This window comes from Physella acuta, unplaced genomic scaffold, assembly GCF_028476545.2.
Source record: "Physella acuta isolate Inbredline_101_S28 unplaced genomic scaffold, ASM2847654v3 ptg000934l, whole genome shotgun sequence".
Classification (NCBI taxonomy): Eukaryota; Metazoa; Mollusca; class Gastropoda; family Physidae; genus Physella; species Physella acuta.
Window position 1 is genome coordinate 263481 of NW_026732451.1, and position 23892 is coordinate 287372.

Below are 23892 nucleotides of genomic sequence, written 5' to 3' on the forward strand. Positions count from 1 at the left end.
TGTCTTTGGGGGAGGTGTGGTGTCTTGGGGTAGGGGTGGTGTCTTGGGGGAGGTGTGTCTTTGGGGGAGGTGTGGTGTCTTGGGGTAGGGGTGGTGTCAAGGGGGAGGGGTGGTGGTGGGGTGGTGTCTTGGGGGAGAGGTGGTGTCTTAGGGGAGGGGTTGTGTCTTGGGGGAGGTGTGGTGTCTTGGGGTAGGGGTGGTGTCTTGGGGGAGGTGTATCTTTGGGGGAGGGGTGGTGTCTTGGGGGAGGGGTGGTGTCTTGGGGGAGGTGTATCTTTGGGGGAGGGGTGGTGTCTTGGGGGAGGTGTATCTTTGGGGGAGGTGTGGTGTCTTGGGGTAGGGGTGGTGTCTTGGGGGAGGTGTATCTTTGGGGGAGGAGTGGTGTCTTGGGGTAGGGGTGGTGTCTTGGGGGAGGTGTATCTTTGGGGGAGGTGTGGTGTCTTGGGGTGGGGGTGGTGTCTTGGGGGAGGTGTATCTTTGGGGGATGTGTGGTGTCTTGGGGGAGGGGTGGTGTCTTGGGGGAGGTGTATCTTTGGGGGAGGTGTGGTGTCTTTGGGGGAGGTGTGGTGTCTTGGGGTAGGGGTGGTGTCTTGGGGGAGGGGTGGTGTCTTGGGGGAGGTGTATCTTTGGGGGAGGTGTGGTGTCTTGGGGGAGGTGTGGTGTCTTGGGGGAGGGGTGGTGTCTTGGGGGAGGTGTGGTGTCTTGGGGTAGGGGTGGTGTCTTGGGGGAGGTGTGTCTTTGGGGGAGGTGTGGTGTCTTGGGTTAGGGGTGGTGTCTGGGGGAGGTGTGTCTTTGGGGGAGGTGTGGTGTCTTGGGGTAGGGGTGGTGTCTGGGGGAGGGGTGGTGGTGGGGTGGTGTCTTGGGGGAGAGGTGGTGTCTTGGATGATGGGTGGTGTCTTGTGGGAGGGGTGGTGTCTTGGGGGTGGGTGGTATTGATCAAAGGAAAGCACTTCCTGGTTCTGTGTGTAAGCTTGTTAGCGCGGGTAAATAAATCTATGCTGGGCAGGTGAGGGTGGGGGGGGGGGGTGGGGGTATGTCCTTGACCTCATGTAAAGGCGCTACACCGTGTATATTTGTGATTTATGGATTCCTTAGAAGGAAGTTTATTTAAGCCTGGCCGCATGACGCAATAGTATCAGGTACCTCCCTTTTTTATTGACTCTTCTTACCTCCCTTGTTGTTGACTCCTCTTACCTCCCTTATTGTTTATTACTCCTACACTCCTACCTCCGTTGTTGTTTACCGCTCATTGTTTACCTTTCATACCTCCGTTGTTGTAGACTTTTCTTACCTCCGTTGTTGTAGACTTTTCTTATCTCCGTTGTTGTAGACTTTTCTTACCTCCGTTGGTGTTTATTTTTCTTACCTCCCTTGTTGTTTGCTATTATTAGTTTCCTCCCTTTCTTTACTCTGCAAAGAATCAAAACGGGTAGAAAACGGTAACTCATACACCTACATGTTTACATACCGGTACTTACTATTGAATCCCGCCGCGGTGAAATAAGAAATTTTAGCCAGTCCTAAAGAAGGCCGCAGAACGAGTAGACCCCCCCCCCCCTACCCTCCCCTACCCCCACCCACCCAAAACCTGTTTTCAAGTTTCTTTTGAATCCCAACACCATCCAAATGTTACATGGTCTAGGATCACATGAAATCCTACTAGACTTTCTTTACTTGTGTGATTTAATTACGGTTTCGACAGGTAATGTTGGTGTCTACTTGCCGCATTTTTCTCATGTCATGCATTCACTGGAGGGTGAGGTTTAGTCCAGGTTAGGCCTGTCTATAATTTTGTAACAATTGATACAATTTTACTAATTACCGTAGTATATACAATTTCATAATTAGGCTATAATTTAGACACATTTACATTTTGGTGACATATGATTTTTCCTGCAAAAGTAATAATCAAGTAAGTTTTTATCATTGTATAATCGAATAACATATAACTTTTTATTATAGATATGTGTTGATCTTTGAGTCATTGCAGACGATTAAAGGCGGTAAAAACAAAATGGATATGTGACAAAGTACTAACATGGTAGGTGCTCAGCAAATTTAAGTACTCAGCAATGATAGTATTTCAAGATATTATACAGTTCGCTTTAATTTTTACAAAAGTTGATTACCTAATAATCAATATTGTCTTCTTCTTCTTCGTTCTTAATTATTAGTATTGAAGGGGGATTGAGATTTATCTGCCAGTGGGTTTGAACTCGAGACTTTGTTCGAATTTATCAACCATGAGCTTTTTGCCGACTCGACCACGCCTCCAACACAATTAAGCGTTACGTGTCAACTTGTTATGCGCCATTGAGGCCATTGACTCCGATTTCAGCCTGCTTTTCTTTTTGGATTTGCTTCCATAGCCGTTGTCCAACCAAGAGCAAACCACAGGGCAGCAGTAGTTTTAATTTTGGAGTTGTCTCTCCTAGAAGAGTGGCTGTCGCCAGCTAACGAGCCTCATCTGCCCGAGGGTTCGTACTCGAGACTTTTCGGTTTTAGCAACCATGAGCTTTACCGACTCGACCACGCCGACCCCAATCAATATTGAAATTTAATTAATTAAAGATCTGGTGATGTCAAAGCTAATGCCACATGGCATTGAATTGACGCTAGATAAACGTTTTCAGTTTGAAACAAATCAGTTCGGTAAAACTTTTTAATTTTGATCGAAAGTTTCGACCTATAACGAAGCAAAAAGTGCAGACGATAAATCAAGCTTATTTTTTTTATACGTGTGAAAAACAACCTTGTTTACGAGCTAAAATTTGTAGACACATTTAGAAAGTGTAGTTAGTTGTATATGAAACAGCCGGGCACCAAATGGTCTGCAGTATGTGATAGTGGGGGGGGGGGGGGGGTTGACACACAGAGTGACCACACCTGGTCTGACCTAACCTAGTGACGTCACTGTTATTTTACATATCCTCTAATTAGTCTCCATTGTACCAGATTTATCACGGCAACATTCTCTGTTTTTGTTTAACATTAAGTTTAATTTAAGTGCAACATTCTCTGTGTTTATTTAAGCGTCCTATGCTGTACAACAGCATCCACCCGACAGCACGACAACAACTTTTGGTTGTGTTCACAGTTTGGAGTATCTCTGTCAATGTTGGTGTCTGTAAGTAGATGGTGTCAATGTTGGTGTCTGTAAGTAGATCGTGTATGTAAGTAGATCGTGTATGTAAGTAGATGGTGTCAATGTTGGTGTCTGTAAGTAGATCGTGTATGTAAGTAGATCGTGTATGTAAGTAGATGGTGTCAATGTTGGTGTCTGTAAGTAGATCGTGTATGTAAGTAGATCGTGTATGTAAGTAGATCGTGTCAATGTTGGTGTATGTAAGTAGATCGTGTCAATGTTGGTGTCTGTAAGTAGATCGTGTCAATGTTGGTGTATGTAAGTAGATCGTGTCAATGTTGGTGTCTGTAAGTAGATCGTGTCAATGTTGGTGTCTGTAAGTAGATGGTGTCAATGTTGGTGTCTGTAAGTAGATGGTGTCAATGTTAGTGTCTGTAAGTAGATGGTGTCAATGTTGGTGTCTGAAGTAGATCTTGTCAATGTTGGTGTCTGCAAGTAGATGATGTCAATGTTGGTGTCTGTAAGTAGATCGTGTCAATGTTGGTGTCTGTAAGTAGATGGTGTCAATGTTGGTGTCTGTAAGTAGATCGTGTCAATGTTGGTGTATGTAAGTAGATCGTGTCAATGTTGGTGTCTGCAAGTAGATGATGTCAATGTTGGTGTCTGTAAGTAGATCGTGTCAATGTTGGTGTCTGTAAGTAGATGGTCTCAATGTTGGTGTCTGTAAGTAGATGGTGTCAATGTTAGTGTCTGTAAGTAGATGGTGTCAATGTTGGTGTCTGAAGTAGATCTTGTCAATGTTGGTGTCTGCAAGTAGATGATGTCAATGTTGGTGTCTGTAAGTAGATCGTGTCAATGTTGGTGTCTGTAAGTAGATGGTGTCAATGTTGGTGTCTGTAAGTAGATCTTGTCAATGTTGGTGTATGTAAGTAGATCGTGTCAATGTTGGTGTCTGTAAGTAGATGGTGTCAATGTTGGTGTCTGTAAGTAGATCTTGTCAATGTTGGTATCTGTAAGTAGATCCGTGTGTTGGTTTGAAACTACGTGTACATGTGCTTCTATTGGGAGGGGGGTTTGTTTTATTCGACCTGTAGTGTATAGCATGTGATATTCCTACTGATGTAAATTGTTTAAATAATTTGGAAGTTGCACGCATATTTTATTCCCAGCGCCAGAGGTAAATGTTATGTCGAGTATTCAGCTATTCAGCCGTTTGTTAGAGTCATGGTTTATATAAACATAGAAATTGTTTGTTGGGGGGGGGGGGGGGGGCTGGTGGACTTGATTTAGCCTAGGATGACAAGTGTCTGAACAGACCAACGACGTTACCTTGTTAGCCTACATGTATGTGTTTGCCTAGGCTTTTCTGGTCGGTGTAAGTTAATCAACTTCCCTGTCTATAACTGAATGTATTTTGATTTGACGATATGTTTTTTTAAAATGCAAGACCATATATAATCAATGTAACACACGAACTGGTCTATGTGAAATCAATGTACTGTGAGAATCTCTTTTGACATTTCTACTTCCTCGTCTCGGGTAGAACTACACGCCCACTTGCTAATGTTACAGAAATTGTTACATATAGGTTTGTATAGCCTAGGTTTGAAATTGTTACATATAGGTTTGTATAGCCTAGGTTTGAAATTGTTACATTTAGGTTTGTATAGCCTAGGTCTGAAATTGTTACATATAGGTTTGTATAGCCTAGGTTTGAAATTGTTACATATAGGTTTGTATAGCCTAGGTTTGAAATTGTTACATATAGGTTTGTATAGCCTAGGTTTGAAATTGTTACATATAGGTTTGTATAGTCTAGGTTTGAAATTGTTACATATAGGTTTATATAGCGTAGGTTTGAAATTCTTACATATAGGTTTGTATAGCCTAGGTTTGAAATTGTTACATATAGGTTTGTATAGCCTAGGTTTGAAATTGCTACATTTAGGTTAGTATAGCCTAGGTTTGAAATTGTTACATTTAGGTTTGTATAGCCTTCCTTTGAAATGGTCAATTTGAATTTTTGAATAGCCTCGGCTGTGAAAGTGTGATAATGTCAGTGCTATAATGTCAGTGTCATAACAGCAGTGTTGTTCTTGAAGTTGTTGAATTGTGGGTATTGAAGTAGTTGTTTAGGAACCCAAAACTGTGACGATAATAGTTCGTTGTTAACATCAAAGTGGGGGTAAACAAAACTTAAAGATACTTTACAATTACCTACAATGTATCACTGATATTATTTCTGAGAATCGATCCATTATAAGATATAGATGAATAAAACATGAAGATATTTTGATGTTTTCTGTAATGCATGTATATTTCCCCCATTTTCTGATGTGTTGTGATGTCCCCAGACTATAATGAGTAAGAATAATTGTACACTAACTGTTAACATAATTTACTTTGTTGTTACACAAAACAATGAATACAACAGTCAGATAATTTCGTTCGATTGTGTAGCAGTCTATTTCTTAATATCCACAATGTACTATTTTGTAATGCAGCTCAAAATGAGCTTTTTGGAAATACATGTTGGCGCCTCCTAAGGCTCGAAGTATTGGGAAGACGCCACACAAACCCTCCCTTCTGTCCCCCCGTCATTAATGTGTAACACATGTCCACACCCATTAATGTGTAACACATGTCCACACCCATTAATGTGTAACACATGTTCCCAGCCATTAATGTGTAACACATGTTCCCAGCCATTAATGTGTAACACATGTTCCCAGCCATTAATGTGTAACACATGTTCCCAGCCATTAATGTGTAACACATGTCCACACCCATTAATGTGTAACACATGTTCCCAGCCATTAATGTGTAACACATGCCCCCAACCATTAATGTGTAACACATGTTCCTATCCATTAATGTGTAACACATGTTCCCAGCCATTAATGTGTAACACATGTTCCCAGCCATTAATGTGTAACACATGCCCCCAACCATTAATGTGTAACACATGTTCCTATCCATTAATGTGTAACACATGTTCCCAGCCATTAATGTGTAACACATGTTCCCAGCCATTAATGTGTAACACATGCCCCCAACCATTAATGTGTAACACATGTTCCTATCCATTAATGTGTAACACATGTTCCTATCCATTAATGTGTAACACATGTTCCCAGCCATTAATGTGTAACACATGTCCACACCCATTAATGTGTAACACATGTCCACACCCATTAATGTGTAACACATGTCCCCAGCCATTAATGTGTAACACATGTTCCTATCCATTAATGTGTAACACATGTTCCTATCCATTAATGTGTAACACATGTTCCCAGCCATTAATGTGTAACACATGCCCCCAACCATTAATGTGTAACACATGTTCCTATCCATTAATGTGTAACACATGTTCCTATCCATTAATGTGTAACACATGTTCCCAGCCATTAATGTGTAACACATGCCCCCAACCATTAATGTGTAACACATGCCCCCAACCATTAATGTGTAACACATGTTTCTAGCCATTAATGTGTAACACATGTTCCCAGCCATTAATGTGTAACACATGTTCCTATCCATTAATGTGTAACACATGCCCCCAACCATTAATGTGTAACACATGTTCCCAGCCATTAATGTGTAACACATGTTCCTATCCATTAATGTGTAACACATGCCCCCAACCATTAATGTGTAACACATGTTCCTATCCATTAATGTGTAACACATGTTCCTATTCATTAATGTGTAACACATGTTCCCAGCCATTAATGTGTAACACATGTTCCTATCCATTAATGTGTAACACATGTTCCTATCCATTAATGTGTAACACATGTTCCCAGCCATTAATGTGTAACACATATCCACACCCATTAATGTGTAACACATGTTCCTATCCATTAATGTGTAACACATGTTCCCAGCCATTAATGTGTAACACATGTTTCTAGCCATTAATGTGTAACACATGTTCCCAGCCATTAATGTGTAACACATGTCCCCAGCCATTAATGTGTAACACATGTTCCCAGCCATTAATGTGTACCACATGTTTCTAGCCATTAATGTGTAACACATGTTCCCAGCCATTAATGTGTAACACATGTTCCCAGACATTAATGTGTAACACATGTCCCCAGCCATTAATGTGTAACACATGTCCCCAGCCATTAATGTGTAACATATGTCCCCAGCCATTAATGTGTAACACATGTTCCCAGCCATTAATGTGTAACACATGTTTCTAGCAATTAATGTGTAACACATGTCCCCAGCCATTAATGTGTAACACATGTTCCCAGACATTAATGTGTAACACATGTCCCCAGCCATTAATGTGTAATACATGTCCCCAGCCATTGATTCCTGTACACCACACGACAACACGTCAACTCTACTGTCCTGCAGTCAAGACCTGACCCCCAGCACCTGTTTTTGTGCCGACATCTCTACCCTGGGGTCATGTGACACAAACACGACCCTACCCCAGTACCAAATCTTTGGCTATGTTTTCACCGACCTGAAGACACCGGATAATGAGACGCAGGACGTCACTCCTGACCCCACTGACCACTACCTCATCTGTAAATGTAAGATCCACTCGTCATCATTTCTTTTTCATTTAAAATAAACCGGGAGTGATCTCCCCTAAACTTTCTTGAATATTCTTCTATGACTTGGAGTATAGACATAATTTTTAATTACTTAAACTTTTAAAAATAGAATAGAATCTCATAGAAAAAAGAATTGCACACCAAGCCGAACGCCAAAACAAAATGTGCATATTAGTGAACAATATTATTAGTACTTTATAAAATTAGATGCGTTTTTTGAGAAATCGGAAATAGCGTAAATTAGTACTTTCGGTCAACGGAAATTACTCAAAATTCGACAGAAGGTAGAGAATTAGATCTTTTACTTAGATGTCAAATTTCATTTATCTATCTGAAATAGTACTCAAGTTATAGGATTTTGAAAAGTTCAAAGTAAAAAAAGTACCATTTCCGTTTATCGGAAATCGCTCAAAAGTTGATCAGGATCTACGATTTTTATAAAATACTTATATATGAAATTTCATCAACCTAGCTCTAACGGTACTCAAGTTATCGTGTTTACACACAGACAGACAGACAGACACACAGACAAACACACAGACAGACATACGGACAAGATTGCAAAATTATGTTTTTCCGTATCAGTGAGGTGTAAAACGTCGAGATTTGTAAAAATCTCGATTTTTTTTGCACGATTACAAGACTTTCTCTATACTTCGTATATACGAGAAAGTAAAAAATAAACTTAAACTAAAAAGTATTTTATTTTGGTAGTTTATTTATTTTTTACACATTATTACTGGTATTCTTTTACTCGATTTAATTTTGATTTTACTTATCTAAGCAATTGAAGGTCTAGTAGCATACGGAAAGTTCATGTTGTTTTTATGCTGCCTATATAAACACAGTCAAATCTCTGTGTAGTTTAAAGAATTTCTGTCTAGTCTCCGTGTAGTCTAAAGCAACTCCGTCTAGTCTCCGTGTAATCTGCTTAGCTGCATGTAGATTTAAGTTTTATTTTAAACAAACACAGTGACCACATAGATGTAAACAGCAATGTAGGTCACTGGCCAAGTGTAAGATGACCTACATTGACCAACGTCCATGTAAGATGACCTACATTGACCAAGGTCCATGTAAGATGACCTACATTGACCAAGGTCTATGTAAGATGACCTACATTGACCAAGGTCCATGTAAGATGACCTACATTGACCAAGGTCCATGTAAGATGACCTACATTGACCAAGGTCCATGTAAGCTGACCTACATTGACCAAGGTCCATGTAAGATGACCTACATTGACCAAGGTCCATGTAAGAAGACCTACATTGACCAAGGTACATGTAAGAAGACCTACATTGACCAAGGTACATGTAAGAAGACCTACATTGACCAAGGTACATGTAAGAAGACCTACATTGACCAAGGTACATGTAAGAAGACCTACATTGACCAAGGTACATGTAAGAAGACCTACATTGACCAAGGTACATGTAAGAAGACCTACATTGACCAAGGTACATGTAAGAAGACCTACATTGACCAAGGTACATGTAAGAAGACCTACATTGACCAAGGTACATGTAAGAAGACCTACATTGACCAAGGTACATGTAAGAAGACCTACATTGACCAAGGTACATGTAAGAAGACCTACATTGACCAAGGTACATGTAAGAAGACCTACATTGACCAAGGTACATGTAAGAAGACCTACATTGACCAAGGTACATGTAGGAAGACCTACATTGACCAAGGTACATGTAAGAAGACCTACATTGACCAAGGTACATGTAAGAAGACCTACATTGACCAAGGTCCATGTAAGATGACCTACATTGACCAAGGTCCATGTAAGATGACCTAAACTGACCAAGGTCCATGTAAGATGACCTACATTGACCAACGTCCATTTAAGATGACCTACATTGACCAAGGTCCGTGTATTGCAGACAGCCACAGAGCTCTGGCCTGCAACAACACACCAACCTTCAGCAGCAAAACTCTGGACATCCGGTGCCAGCTCCAAGACTCATTCCCCAACACAACATGTCTTATACAGCTCCAGGTAATGTCTTATACAGCTCCAGGTAATGTCTTATACAGCTCCAAGACACATTCCCCAACACAACATGTCTTATACAGCTCCAGGTAATGCCTTATACAGCTTCAGGTAATGTCTTATACAGTTCCAGGTAATGTCTTATACAGCTCCAGGTAATGTCTTATACAGCTCCAGGTAATGTCTTATACAAATACAGGTAATGTCTTATACAGCTCCAGGTAATGTTCAGGTAATGTCTCATACAGCTCCAGGTAATGTCTTATACAGCTCCAGGTAATGTCTTATACAGCTCCAGGTAATGTCTTATACAGCTCCAGGTAATGTCTTATACAGCTCCAGGTAATGCCTTATACAACTCCAGGTAATGCCTTATACAAGTCCAGTTAATATCTTATACAGCTCCAGGTAATGTCTTATACAGCTACAGGTAATGTCTTATACAGCTCCAGGTAATGTCTTATACAGCTCCAGGTAATGTCTTATACAGCTCCAGGTAATGCCTTATACAACTCCAGGTAATGTCTTATGCAGCTCCAGGTAATGTCTTATACAGCTCCAGGTAATGTCTTATACAGCTCCAGGTAATGTCCAGGTAATGTCTTATACAGCTCCAGGTAATGTTCAGGTAATGTCTTATACAGCTCCAGGTAATGTCTTATACAGCTCCAGGTAATGTCTTATACAGCTCCAGGTAATGTCTTATACAGCTCCAGGTAATGTCTTATACAGCTCCAGGTAATGTCCTTATACAAATACAGGTAAGATTGTATATAATGTCAAGGGTATATCTTTATTATCGTCTGTCTGTCGAACATATACCATACGTGTTAATAGTGTTATATTGTCCTTTTGTGTCTTTTTCACTATCCCGTATAATGCCTAGTTCTGCGGGTATCAAACGCTTTCAAGAGCTGTTCAAATAATTTATTGCCCTTCACCTTGGATCAACATTTACCAACTGTATAGCTGTCTGTTACTTCCGGTCACAGAAAATATTTACAGTTTCCTGAGATTAATCTCAACTGATGTTTAGCTTCCTTGTGTTTAGTTGTTTTTTAAAGTACTAAATGGCATAGATGGTATGGCGTGGTCGGATAGTAGGCATCACGACTACTTACACAGAAGTCTCTAGATCGGTTCTCGGGCACTAGTGTGTAGAACATTCCAGAGTCTACCCTGCCCTAATGGGTAACTGACTCAAGTTAGGTAACTCTGACGGCTGGGCATAATGCCGACCAGGTTATGTATACCATGGTCTTTAAAACAGATTAACTCTACTTCATCTGCTACGTTATCTTGGACACGAACGAAGAAAGGCGATAATGAAATGGCATCCGCTAAGTTAGATGACAAACACCAGGTTTCCCCCCCCCCCCCCCCACACCCCATTTATTATTATTGACATGGATAATTGAACGATTTTAACTTACATATTGAAGAGTTCTTAAAAGAACTTAGCTTTTCAATATTTAAATTTAAAAAAAAAAATCATTTCAAACCAAGTTCATAAATAAAATACTTGAAGTGCTATTCATTTTGTACAAGTATGACTTCAGTAAGACTTGTACAAGTATGACTTCAGTAAGACTTGTACAAGTATGACTTCAGCAAGAAAAACTTTGTAAGGCTACACCAGCACGTTATGAATTACATTTCTGTAGCACTAACGTTTTGGCCAGTGGTCAGATTTCTGTCCAGCTGTCTTTACGTGAACTTACTTAGTCAAGGCAAAGAGTGGTCGCATGCACGGTTCTTTTCAGACATGTTCTCCGAATAAGTGGAGAAAGTGGGTCATTAATACTAATAGTTTCGCTGTCTGTGTATCTGACAAGAACGCTCTGTCTGACAAGAACGCTCTAGAGAAAACACAAGCAATTTAAAAACATGCACAGTAATTCGAAAAACGAAATATGACGTCGACACATTTAGCGCACAGAGTAGAAAATAATCTCAAACCCAGAGAGTGCTCAAAGTTATATGACGTCATTGATTTTCGCGTTAACATTGAATAAAAAGGAAATGTTGTCTAATCTTAATGGTTTGCGTGAAGAGTTTCTTGCATACAATTCTTCGGTTAGGGGCGAAGCCCCACCCCCCGCGTAAGAACGTCTGAGCCCCCCCCCCCCCCTCGGGGAGGGGGCGGACACTGGAAAAAGTATATAATTATATTTCGTTGAATGGGACGGTAGACATGTTTTTTTGGGGGGGGGGGGGGTGGGGGGGGGGTGGGGGGGTGGTGTGTGTGGGGGGTGGGGGGTGGTGTGTGTGGGGGGTGGGGTGGTTTTAGTTTAGACTTTTTCCTCCCCAGAGAGGGGTGGGGGTACTTGAAATTTTCGGGGGCGGGGGTAGAATTTTCGGGGAAGGGGCGGACACTGGAAAAAGTATATAATTATATTTCGTTGAATGGGACGGTAGGCATGTTTTTTTTTTGGGGAGGGGGTGGAGGGGTGGGGGGGTGGTGTGTGTGGGGGGGGGGCGGTGTGTGGGGTGGGGTGGGGGTGGTGTGTGTGGGGGGGGGGGGTGGGTTGGTTTTAGTTTAGAGAAAAGAGACAGCACTATCAAGCTAGCGCCCGGTGTATCCTTCCTCAACGGGCCATTTTTCTCGTCTATAATAATAGTTTCGCTGTCTCTCTATCTATCTATCTGTCTGACAAGAACGCTCTAGAGAAAACACAAGGAATTTAAAAACCTGCACAGTAATTCGAAAAACGAAATATGACGTCGACACATTTAGCGTAGAGTAGAACATAATCTCAAACCAGAGAGTGCACACAGTAATGTAATGACGTCATTGAAACATTGAAAAAAAGGAAATGTTGTCTAATCTAAATGGTTTGCGTGAAGAGTTTCTTGCATACAATTCTTCGGGTAGAGGCGAAGCCCCACCCCCGCGTAAGAACGTCTGAGGGGGGTGGGGGTGGGGGGGGGGTTGAGTGGGGGGGTGGTTTTAATTTAGACTTTTTCCTCCCCGGAGAGGGGTGGGGGGTACTTGAAATTTTCGGGGGCGGGGGTAGAATTTTCGGGGAGGGGCGGACACTGGAAAAAGTATATAATTATATTTCGTTGAATGGGACGGTAGACATGTTTTTTTAGGGGGGGGGGGGGGGTTGTGGGTGGGGGGTGGGGGGAGGGGGGGTGTGTGGGGGGGGATGGGGGGTGAGTGGGGGGGGGGGTTAATTTAGACTTTTTCCTCCCCGGAGAGGGGTGGGGGTACTTGAAATTTTCGGGGGCGGGGGTAGAATTTTCGGGGAGGGGGCGGACACTGGAAAAAGTATATAATTATATTTTGTTGAATGGGACGGTAGACATGCTTTTTTTTGGGGGGGGTGGGGTGGGTGGGGGGTGGGGGGGGGTGGTGTGTGTGGGGGGGGGGTGGTTTTTGTTTAGAGAAAAGAGACAGCACTATCAACCTAGCGCCCGGTGTATCCTTCCTCAACGGGCCATTTTTCTCGTGTGTCAAATAATCGCCACCAATGTTTACATTAAGTATGTCCCATGATCACCACCAATGTTTACATTAAGTATGTCACATGATCACCACCAATGTCACATGATCGCCACCAATGTCACATGATCACCACCAGTGTTTACAATGAGCACATGCCTCACATCCCCAGAACACAAACCTGGAGCGAGTGTCCCCCTCTGACATTTGGTGCAACTTCTCTCTGCCACTGCTCAACCTGTCTAAAGGTTTGAAAACTTTTAACATCACGTGGTACAGTGACGTCAGACCCGATGTACGGATACAGGGAGAGGCTACCACTGTCCAAGTTCATCTGGGTAAGTCACGTGATTTAATATATGTCATATGTTTCTACCCATATTTATATATGTGTCACATGATTTGATATCTGAAAATCACATGTTTTGATCTGTGTAAATCACATGTTTTTACCGATGTGAAAATTCACAAGTTTTCAATTCCCTGATGAAGACGGCCAAGTTTTTAGCAGTCGTCCTTGAACGACTCCTGGGAGGAGAGTTGGGGGTGGGGGAGGGGGCTGTTTATTTCGTATTTTTAATGTCATTTTAAAAAAAATGGACATGTGAATGTGTCTCCTGTTGCATCTGTGTGATGCAAGTCTTGTTTGATATTTGATGTGTGTATGCTTGCACTGGCAACTTTTCATCATCACGTGACTGCCAACATTTGAATCATACCATCACGTGACTGCCAACATTTGAATCATACCATCACGTGACTGCCAACATTTGAATCATACCATCACGTGACTGCCAACATTTGAATCATACCATCACGTGACTGCCAACATTTGAATCATACCATCACGTGACTGCCAACATTTGAATCATACCATCACGTGACTGCCCACATTTGAATCATACCATCACGTGACTGCCAACATTTGTATCATACCATCACGTGACTGCCAACATTTGAATCATACCATCACGTGACTGCCAACATTTGAATCATACCATCACGTGACTGCCAACATTTGAATCATACCATCACGTGACTGCCAACATTTGAATCATACCATCACGTGACTGCCAACATTTGAATCATACCATCACGTGACTGCCAACATTTGAATCATACCATCACGTGACTGCCAACATTTGAATCATACCATCACGTGACTGCCCACATTTGAATCATACCATCACGTGACTGCCAACATTTGTATCATACCATCACGTGACTGCCAACATTTGAATCATACCATCACGTGACTGCCAACATTTGAATCATACCATCACGTGACTGCCCACATTTGAATCATACCATCACGTGACTGCCAACATTTGAATCATACCATCACGTGACTGCCAACATTTGTATCATACCATCACGTGACTGCCAACATTTGAATCATACCATCACGTGACTGCCCACATTTGAATCATACCATCACGTGACTGCCAACATTTGAATCATACCATCACGTGACTGCCAACATTTGAATCATACCATCACGTGACTGCTAACATTTGAATCATACCATCACGTGACTGCCAACATTTGAATCATACCATCACGTGACTGCCAACATTTGAATCATACCATCACGTGACTGCCAACATTTGAATCATACCATCACGTGACTGCCAACATTTGAATCATACCATCACGTGACTGCCAACATTTGAATCATACCATCACGTGACTGCCAACATTTGAATCATACCATCATGTGACTGCCAACATTTGAATCATACCATCACGTGACTGCCAACATTTGAATCATACCATCACGTGACTGCCAACATTTGAATCATACCATCACGTGACTGCCAACATTTGAATCATACCATCACGTGACTGCCAACATTTGAATCATACCATCACGTGACTGCCAACATTTGAATCATACCAAAACGTGACTGCCAACATTTGAATCATACCATCACGTGACTGCCAACATTTGAATCATTCCATCACGTGACTGCCAACATTTGAATCATACCATCACGTGACTGCCAACATTTGAATCATACCATCATGTGACTGCCAACATTTGAATCATATAATCACGTGACTGCCAACATTTGAATCATACCATCACGTGACTGCCAACATTTGAATCATACCATCACGTGACTGCCAACATTTGAATCATACCATCACGTGACTGCCAACATTTGAATCATACCATCACGTGACTGCCAACATTTGAATCATACCATCACGTGACTGCCAACATTTGAATCATACCATCACGTGACTGCCAACATTTGAATCATACCATCACGTGACTGCCAACATTTGAATCATACCATCACCTGACTGCCAACATTTGAATCATACCATCACGTGACTGCTAACATTTGAATCATACCATCACGTGACTGCCAACATTTGAATCATACCATCACGTGACTGCCAACATTTGAATCATACCATCACCTGACTGCCAACATTTGAATCATACCATCACGTGACTGCTAACATTTGAATCATACCATCACGTGACTGCCAACATTTGAATCATACCATCACGTGACTGCCAACATTTGAATCATACCATTACGTGACTGCCAACATTTGAATCATACCATCACGTGACTGCCAACATTTGAATCATACCATCACGTGACTGCCAACATTTGAATCATACCATCACGTGACTGCCAACATTTGAATCATACCATCACGTGACTGCCAACATTTGAATCATACCATCACGTGACTGCCAACATTTGAATCATACCATCACCTGACTGCCAACATTTGAATCATACCATCACGTGACTGCTAACATTTGAATCATACCATCACGTGACTGCCAACATTGAATCATACCATCATGTGACTGCCAACATTTGAATCATACCATCACGTGACTGCCAACATTTGAATCATACCATCACGTGACTGCCAACATTTGAATCATACCATCACGTGACTGCCAACATTTGAATCATACCATCACGTGACTGCCAACATTTGAATCATACCATCACGTGACTGCCAACATTTGAATCATACCATCACGTGACTGCCAACATTTGAATCATACCATCACGTGACTGCCAACATTTGAATCACACCATCACGTGACTGTCTTGTCCAGCACTACCTGAGCACAGCTTGGTGAACTGTCCCAGTGGTACTCACGTCAACAACACGACCATCCACCCACAGTCCAACGCCTCATGCACGTGCAAGTTGGACCGTCCGGGCTCACCCCCGGGCTGTGTCACGTGGGACAATGTGTGTCACGTCAACATTGACAACTGTCAAGTGGATAAAACTGTCAACTTTACATACCAGAATAATTGTGAGAATAAAATAGTTAAATTTACATACCAGAATAATTGTGAGAATAAAATAGTTAAATTTACATACCAGAATAATTGTGAGAATAAAACTATCAACTTTACATACCAGAATAATTGTGAGAATAAAATAGTTAACTTTACATACCAGAATAATTGTGAGAATAAAACTATCAACTTTATATACCAGAATAATTGTGAGAATAAAACTATCAACTTTATATACCAGAATAATTGTGAGAATAAAACTATCAACTTTATGTACCAGAATAGTTGTGAGAATAAAACTGTCAACTTTACATTCCCGAATAATTGTGAGAGTAAAATAATTAACTCCACATATTAAAATTATTTTGAGAAAATATAGTTAACTTTACACCCCAAAAACAAAAAACGTAATAATGTAACTATCAATTTTATATATCAAAATAACTTATAGAATAAAAAATCGAATTCAATACCGAAACATTTGTAATAACAAACAAAAAAACGTTAACAACTCAACATACTAAAAGTTAGGTATCTAACAGAATATTTCTAAACATTGATTTAAAGTTAGTTAATTAATTAAAGTTGTATAGTGTCATACAACTATCCAATAAATATCAAACTAATCTTTTGATGCCTAATGTGAGCCTAAGTATGTTAAAGTAACACCTCTCAGTGTAAATTGTAAATCTAACTTCAATGCTACATTTCTCCCCCAGTGCCACAGAACTTTAGTTGTCGCGTCTGCTCTGGTTTGGGAGGTTACCAGAACTCTCTAACATTTACACCTGTGTTTGCAGGTAAAGTAACGACATACCTTAGTAACATCTTTGTTTTGTCGCCTTGCGGACGTGTGACGATATTTTTAATGTCTTTTAAACAAGAATCCATGTGTTTAGTTCAAGACAAAAAGACTTGTTAAACCAAGAATCCATGTCTTAAGCCCCAGACAAATGACATGTTAAACCAAGAATCCATGTATTTAGCCACAGACAAATAACATGTTAAACCAAGAATCCATATCTTTAGCCCCAGACAAAATGACTTGTTAAACCAAGAATCCGTCTTTAGTTCAAGACAAAATAACTTGTTAAACTAAGAATCCATGTCTTAAGCCCCAGACAAATGACATGTTAAACCAAGAATCCATGTATTTAGCCACAGACAAATAACATGTTAAACCAAGAATCCATATCTTTAGCCCCAGACAAAATGACTTGTTAAACCAAAAATCCGTCTTTAGTTCAAGACAAAATGACATGCTAAACCAAGAATCCCTGTCTCTAGTTCTACCAGAAAACGTCTCAGTCTCATGGAATACAACAGCAGACGATATGGTGCTGTGTCCAGACATGTCCAACATCTTCCTACAGCTGGACTGTACTGCTGTCAACGTCCGCCATCCAGATCTTGTCTTCAAGCTGGAGGTCACCTCCAACACGACCGTCCTTGACCGACATGAGGGTTCCAGTGTTGACTTTCCACACCAGGTGGCGCTGAACTCGACTGGTAACTACAGCGTCAGGTGTGTGGCGTGGAACAACATGTTTCCAGATATACCTGTACCAGCCAACAAGACAGGAGAATTGGAGATCCAAGGTCAGTTGTAGTTTTACAGATTGTTTCTTTCGGACTTTTTTTTTCTCCGGGAGGGGGGGGGGGGCGCTTCCAGAGTCCTTTACACGTCTGGCTATTTAGAAAAACTATCAAAGTTATGAGGAATGTTTTGGGGGTTGTAACTTTTCCAATTGTGACAGATTTTTGGTTTTGTCTATTATAAATGTACTTTTCAAGCATCGTTCAAATTTTATAGGAGTCGATAATCTTCTGGTGACAGTGTTTAAGACTGTCCGATGATTATTTATCAGTTGTCACTAGTGATCACAAATAAAATCACCAAATTCCCTGTTAGATGGTCCCATCTTCTACCTTTATTTTTACGTTATCCAGTTGGACGGTGTTTTAGATTGTGTTGCTGGTAATGCTAACATTACCCTAACACTAGTTTTAACCCTAGCTATAATCTAAACAGAAACAAACACTGTAAAGATGTTGCCTTGTAGCCACATAAAAGATGATGTTCTATGTTCCACTAGAAAGATGATGTTCTATGTTCCACATAAAAGATGATGTTCTATGTTACCAGGACCAAACGATGTCCAGCTTTTACACAACGGGACGGTCATCCAAGAGCATGACGTACAGTCCAACCACTCCATCCACATCACGTGCGTGGCAGACGAGACCGGAAATGCCACTCTGGACTGTGATGGTGTGGGTATGTTCACGTGGCCTGGCCAGGTCAACCACACACTGACCAGTGGTCAGCAGGCCAACTGTACGTGTATGGCGTCAGGCACGCTCAAGTGTTTCAGGAATAAGACGGTCGAGTTTATAGTCAGCGTCAGGGGTAGGTTGTGTCAGTTGTTACTTACGTCATCGTTAGATAACTGTGTCAGCATTGATTGCCTGTGTCATGATTTAGTAGTTGTGTCATCGTATAAGGAGTGTCACTATTTCATGGTCAATATCAGATAGTTGTGTATTGAATCAGTTGAGTCATTTTTTGTGTGTCACCATTAGATAATGTGTCACCATTAGATAGTGTGTCACCATTAGATAGTGTGTCACCATTAGATGGTGTGTCACCAGTTCTTACTTGTGTTACCTTTGGGTAGTTGTATCAGTATTTTGTGGTTGTGTCATTATTAGGTAGATGTGTCATTAAAAGGTAATTTATCATTATTTAAGTTGTTGTGTCACCATTAGTCAATTGTGTCACCATTTGTTAATCATTTCGCCGTCAAGTAGTTGTGTCATAATTAAGGTGTGTCACCTTTAAGTAGTTTTATCACTGCTAGGCAGTTGTGTGTCACCATTAGGTAGCAGCAAACCCCTTCTATACCCCGTCTCTATATTCCTTAGACATTTTTAAATAAAAACATAAACGTAAGAAACAATCAATCCAACCGAGTTACATTTCTTCACCCCATCTCAGTACGTCTTCAAAGAATTCAAATAGTACCCCACCCCCCACACACAAATCCTATACTTACCTTCCCCTAAATTAGGAATATCATAAACTGAGACTATATAAATCTATCTAGAAGTTGAACCAGTAAAGAACCAGGCTCTAGAGAAAGGAGGTGTAGGACTGAGTGTAGGACTTGGTGTAGGACTTGGTGTAGAACTTGGTTGTCTTATCATCATTGTGGTGCTGGTCATTTGTCGATGCAAAAGGAGAGGGAGGAATAGAAATATTCAACAACACACACGACATCCTACTGGCTATGATAATATTCATCTGGATGGTAGGTGGATGGTAGGTGGATGTTAGGTGATGGTAGGTGGATGGTAGGTGATGGTAGGCGGATGGTAGGTGGATGGTAGGTGATGGTAGGTGGATAGTAAGTGGATGGTAGGTGATGGTAGGTGGATAGTAAGTGGATGGTAAGTAGATGGTAGGTAGATGGTAGGTGGATGGTAGGTAGATGGTAGTAAGATGGTAGGTAGATGGTAGGTGGATGGTAGGTAGATGGTAGTAAGATGGTAGGTAGATGGTAGGTGGATGGTAGGTAGATGGTAGTAAGATGGTAGGTAGATGGTAGGTGGATGGTAGGTAGATGGTAGTAAGATGGTAGGTGATGGTAGGTGGATAGTAAGTGGATGGTAGGTAGATAGTAGGTAGATTGTAAGTGGATGGTAGGTGGAGTGTAGGTAGATGGTAGGTTGATGGTAGGTTGATGTTAGGTGATGGTAGGTAGATGGTAGGTTGGTGGTTGATGTTAGTGGTAGGAAGAGATGGTAGTTAACTTGTAGTTCGTTGGTAGTGAGATAGACATTGCATTGTATGTAGACTCCTACAGAGTTAGAATGTTGAATCAGTTGCCATGTATCACCTTCTATACACCAGGTGAATCCCATCACAAAGAAAATGTGGAGATCACTAAAGTTAACGGTGAGACCAGAGTTTCTATCATAGAGAAATCCAAGCCCCCAAGTAAAGACGAGCCCCACGACTACACTCAAGTCGTTGTTGATGGTAGGAACTCTTTATGGTGTGTCGTCACGTGGGTCATGATTGTATGTTTGTCTCTCTACAGTCAATATGTTTTTGGTGAATCTTTTCTGCGAAACGTCAGACATGCAGTGTAAGACAGTGAGACTTTGAAATAACCCAACTCTAGTTAACCACAGCCACTTAATTCTAACTAAGATCTCAGGATAATATGATCTGAGATTTAAAACATGGTTTTTGGCTTTTACAAACCCCAGCAAGATTACAATAACAGTCTTAATGTATATATGTTATCAATGTATATATGATATCAACTTTACGGATGTGTTGGGTTCCTTGATCACGTGATTATTTTTGTCTTTATTTTAATCAACAGGAAATGAGTACGACCCATCACGTCATCAGGTCAAACAGAAGGTCGAGGTCACCACAGATGGCGACAACACGAGAATCTCGATATCAGAGGACGAGAAAAGTCACGTGACAGTGGCGAGCCCAACCACCACAAAACCCCCGCCCCAGTTCCACAAAGCTGGACCCCCCGCCAAGTCCCGTCCAGTCACTCACATCGAGATTATAAACCTTCGGCCCAACAACAGGCCAGATCAATTGTGGCGAAGTGAGCCGAATCTCAATATGGCCGACTTGCCACAAAAGAAAAGCTACGAGAATGTTGTAACTCACACAGGCTCTAAGCCAGGTGTAAAAATAATTAATGCCAACATAGGAGCTGCCAGCAATAAACCAAAGACTACCACTGTGATACCAGAAGAACCGGAGGGTTCTCAAACTCTTTCATCGGGTTTGGCCAGTAAAGCTGGGTACATTGACATGAAACCTGTGGAGCCTCAGGTTGATTCAACTGTGGCTCAGACAGGAGATAGTGGGAGACATTCACCAGAACCTGTAGCTCTACAACAAGCTCCACAGCAAGACGACGGGGACTACGTGTCCATACACAAGCCGCGCCAAGGATATGAGAATATCAGGCTTTAGATCAGTGGTTCTCAACCTTTTATAGGTACTGAATCCCACCAGTTTTAAATGCGCACTCCCCGAACTCTTCTTAATAGTTCTATCGTCAGCACTGATATAATCCGATCGCTAATGATATGAGTCGGGTGTTTGTCTTGATCTTCGCCGAACCCCTCAGACTGACTCATCGAACCCCAGGGATAAGATTGAGCCCAGGTTAAGAACCACTGGTGTAGGCAAACCACGCCTAACTCCAAGGTCTGGTTGTGTTTTAGTGTGTGTGTGTGTGTGTGTGTGCATCATTGAACGCTAACAAAATCTGTGCCCTAAGCGTCACTGTAGAAAAGCTTTTAACGCCTACATACGCTAAACGCATGAGTTAATACGATGTCAATAAATGAAGTCAAACTAATTTTATACTTTTCCCCCAACGCCCTTCCGCCCATTTTGCGATTGGTCGTTAAGAAAACGGGACATACACTCAATTAATTTGACAAAATTCTTCTTAAATAACAATAATCGTAAGGTAATTTAGAATGAAAGACAAAAAACAGCTACCAAGTAAATGCTTCATTATATGACTTGCATCTACACCCCCCCCCACCTTTTACGTAGCACACGTTATATAATTCTATTTCCTTCCACCCCCCTCCACTCACCTTTTACCAAGCACACCGTTATGTAATCTAATCACTTATGTAAGGACCTTCTCTAGTGATCTGCCCTAAGTCAGACATGGGGAACTCCCGCAGAGAGCACTTATCTCTCCCATTATCTTCCACAGTCCACACTTCCTGGTTTGTTACAGATAAAGCAGATACAGATCACTAGATTTACACAGTGCAGTCAGCTAACTGTAGCGACTTTCTTTTCCAAACAAAAGCTCTCAAATATTTTTTGCTTTCACTTTCGCTGGAAGCCTAGTTGCTTTCCGTACTGTTTTAAAATATTGTTTCTAGCTGGTGTTTCAACCAAATATGTACAGATCTAGTAGTGTATAATTTAAGGGTAGCATTTATATCTTGTAACCTTGTATGTAGATTATATCATTACAATCTCCATGATCTCAAGATAATATTATTTATATTCAAATTTCTGTAGACTAAATATATGTTGACTAAATATCTGGTGAATAAATATCTAGTGACTAAATATCTATTCACTAAATTTATTATTGACTAAATACCTGTTGATTAAATATCTGGTGACTATATGTCTCGTGACTAAATATATGTTGACTAAATATCTTTAGACTAAATATCTGTTGACTAAATGTTTAACCCTCAGCACCAGATGGCTGTCTTATGTTACTTTGTTGTTTGTATTAAATTCATGTTCTATTTTATTCTGTGTTGCTTTGTTTTTCTCTAGCTGTTTGTGTAGTAATTAAATAGAAAAAAATGAATATAGGGCCTAATCGAATTAATTAATATGCACAATTTATAATGAATTTAATAGTACCGCACAGTGCCTAGACCTGACCAGAACCTAGACCCGCCCAGAACCTAGACCCGCCCAGAACCTAGACCCGCCCAGAACCTAAACCCGCCCAGAACCTAGACCCGCCTAGAACCTAGACCCGCCCAGAACCTAGACCCGCCCAGAACCTAGACCCGCCAGAACCTAGACCCGCCCAGAACCTAGACCCGCCCAGAACCTACACTCGCCCTGAACCTAGACCCACCTTGACCCGCCCAGAACCTACACCCCACCCCCCCAGAACCTAGACCCGCCCAGAACCTAGACCCGCCCCGCCTTGAACCTAGACCCGCCTAGAGCCTAGACCCGCCCAGAACCTAGACCCGCCTATAGCCAAGACCCACCTAGTGCCTAGACCCACCACTGTACCGACTGTGACACTAGGTGTGGCCACAGAAACTGATACTCTCATGTCCTATTGTGAATCCTGTAACTTGACATTATACTACTGATGTTTCACCGTCGTTGTTTCCCGACACTTGAATCAATCTAAGCTGCTTGCTTGGTCTTTTGATCAGTGGAGTAAAATAAGGACGGTACAACTGTACAACCCTCCCCCCTCTTCCCCCAAAAACACATAATGACAACTTTTTTCAGCTAAGCTACAACTATTATCTAGATCTACTTCCCGCTTGGCGTGTTCGTGATTTCAATATGTTGAATGTCACAAACAATATTTCCTTTAAAAATAGTTATGGAAAAATGTTATATATATATATATATATATATATATATATATATATATATATATATATATATATATATATATATATATATATATATATATATATATATATATGTGTGTGTGTGTGTGTGTGTGTGTGTGTGTGTGTGCGTGTTTTGTGTGTGTGAGGGAATGGGTTGGGGAATGGGAGTGGATGTGTGTGTGTGTGTGTTTGTGTGAGTGTGTGCGTGCGTGCGTGTGTGTATGCATATGATGAAGATTATAAATAACGAGCCGGCCCGCGGCATAACATACGCCGCTATTTAGTTGTTTCTAATTTTCAAT

General features: G+C 41.3%; 1 protein-coding gene across 1 annotated transcript; it reads left to right on the plus strand.

Moving 5' to 3' along the window:
* Positions 1–1628: 1628 nt before the first annotated feature.
* Positions 1629–21425, plus strand: LOC131953620 (uncharacterized). Its single transcript, XM_059316888.1, has 13 exons — positions 1629–1772; positions 1963–2041; positions 3034–3127; positions 7411–7644; positions 9564–9701; positions 13274–13459; positions 16219–16425; positions 17131–17211; positions 17699–18010; positions 18558–18821; positions 19519–19722; positions 20325–20453; positions 20806–21425. Exons 2-13 carry the CDS (start codon positions 2039–2041, stop codon positions 21423–21425), a joined length of 2472 nt encoding a protein of 823 aa, XP_059172871.1. The 5' UTR covers positions 1629–1772; positions 1963–2038.
* Positions 21426–23892: the final 2467 nt, after the last annotated feature.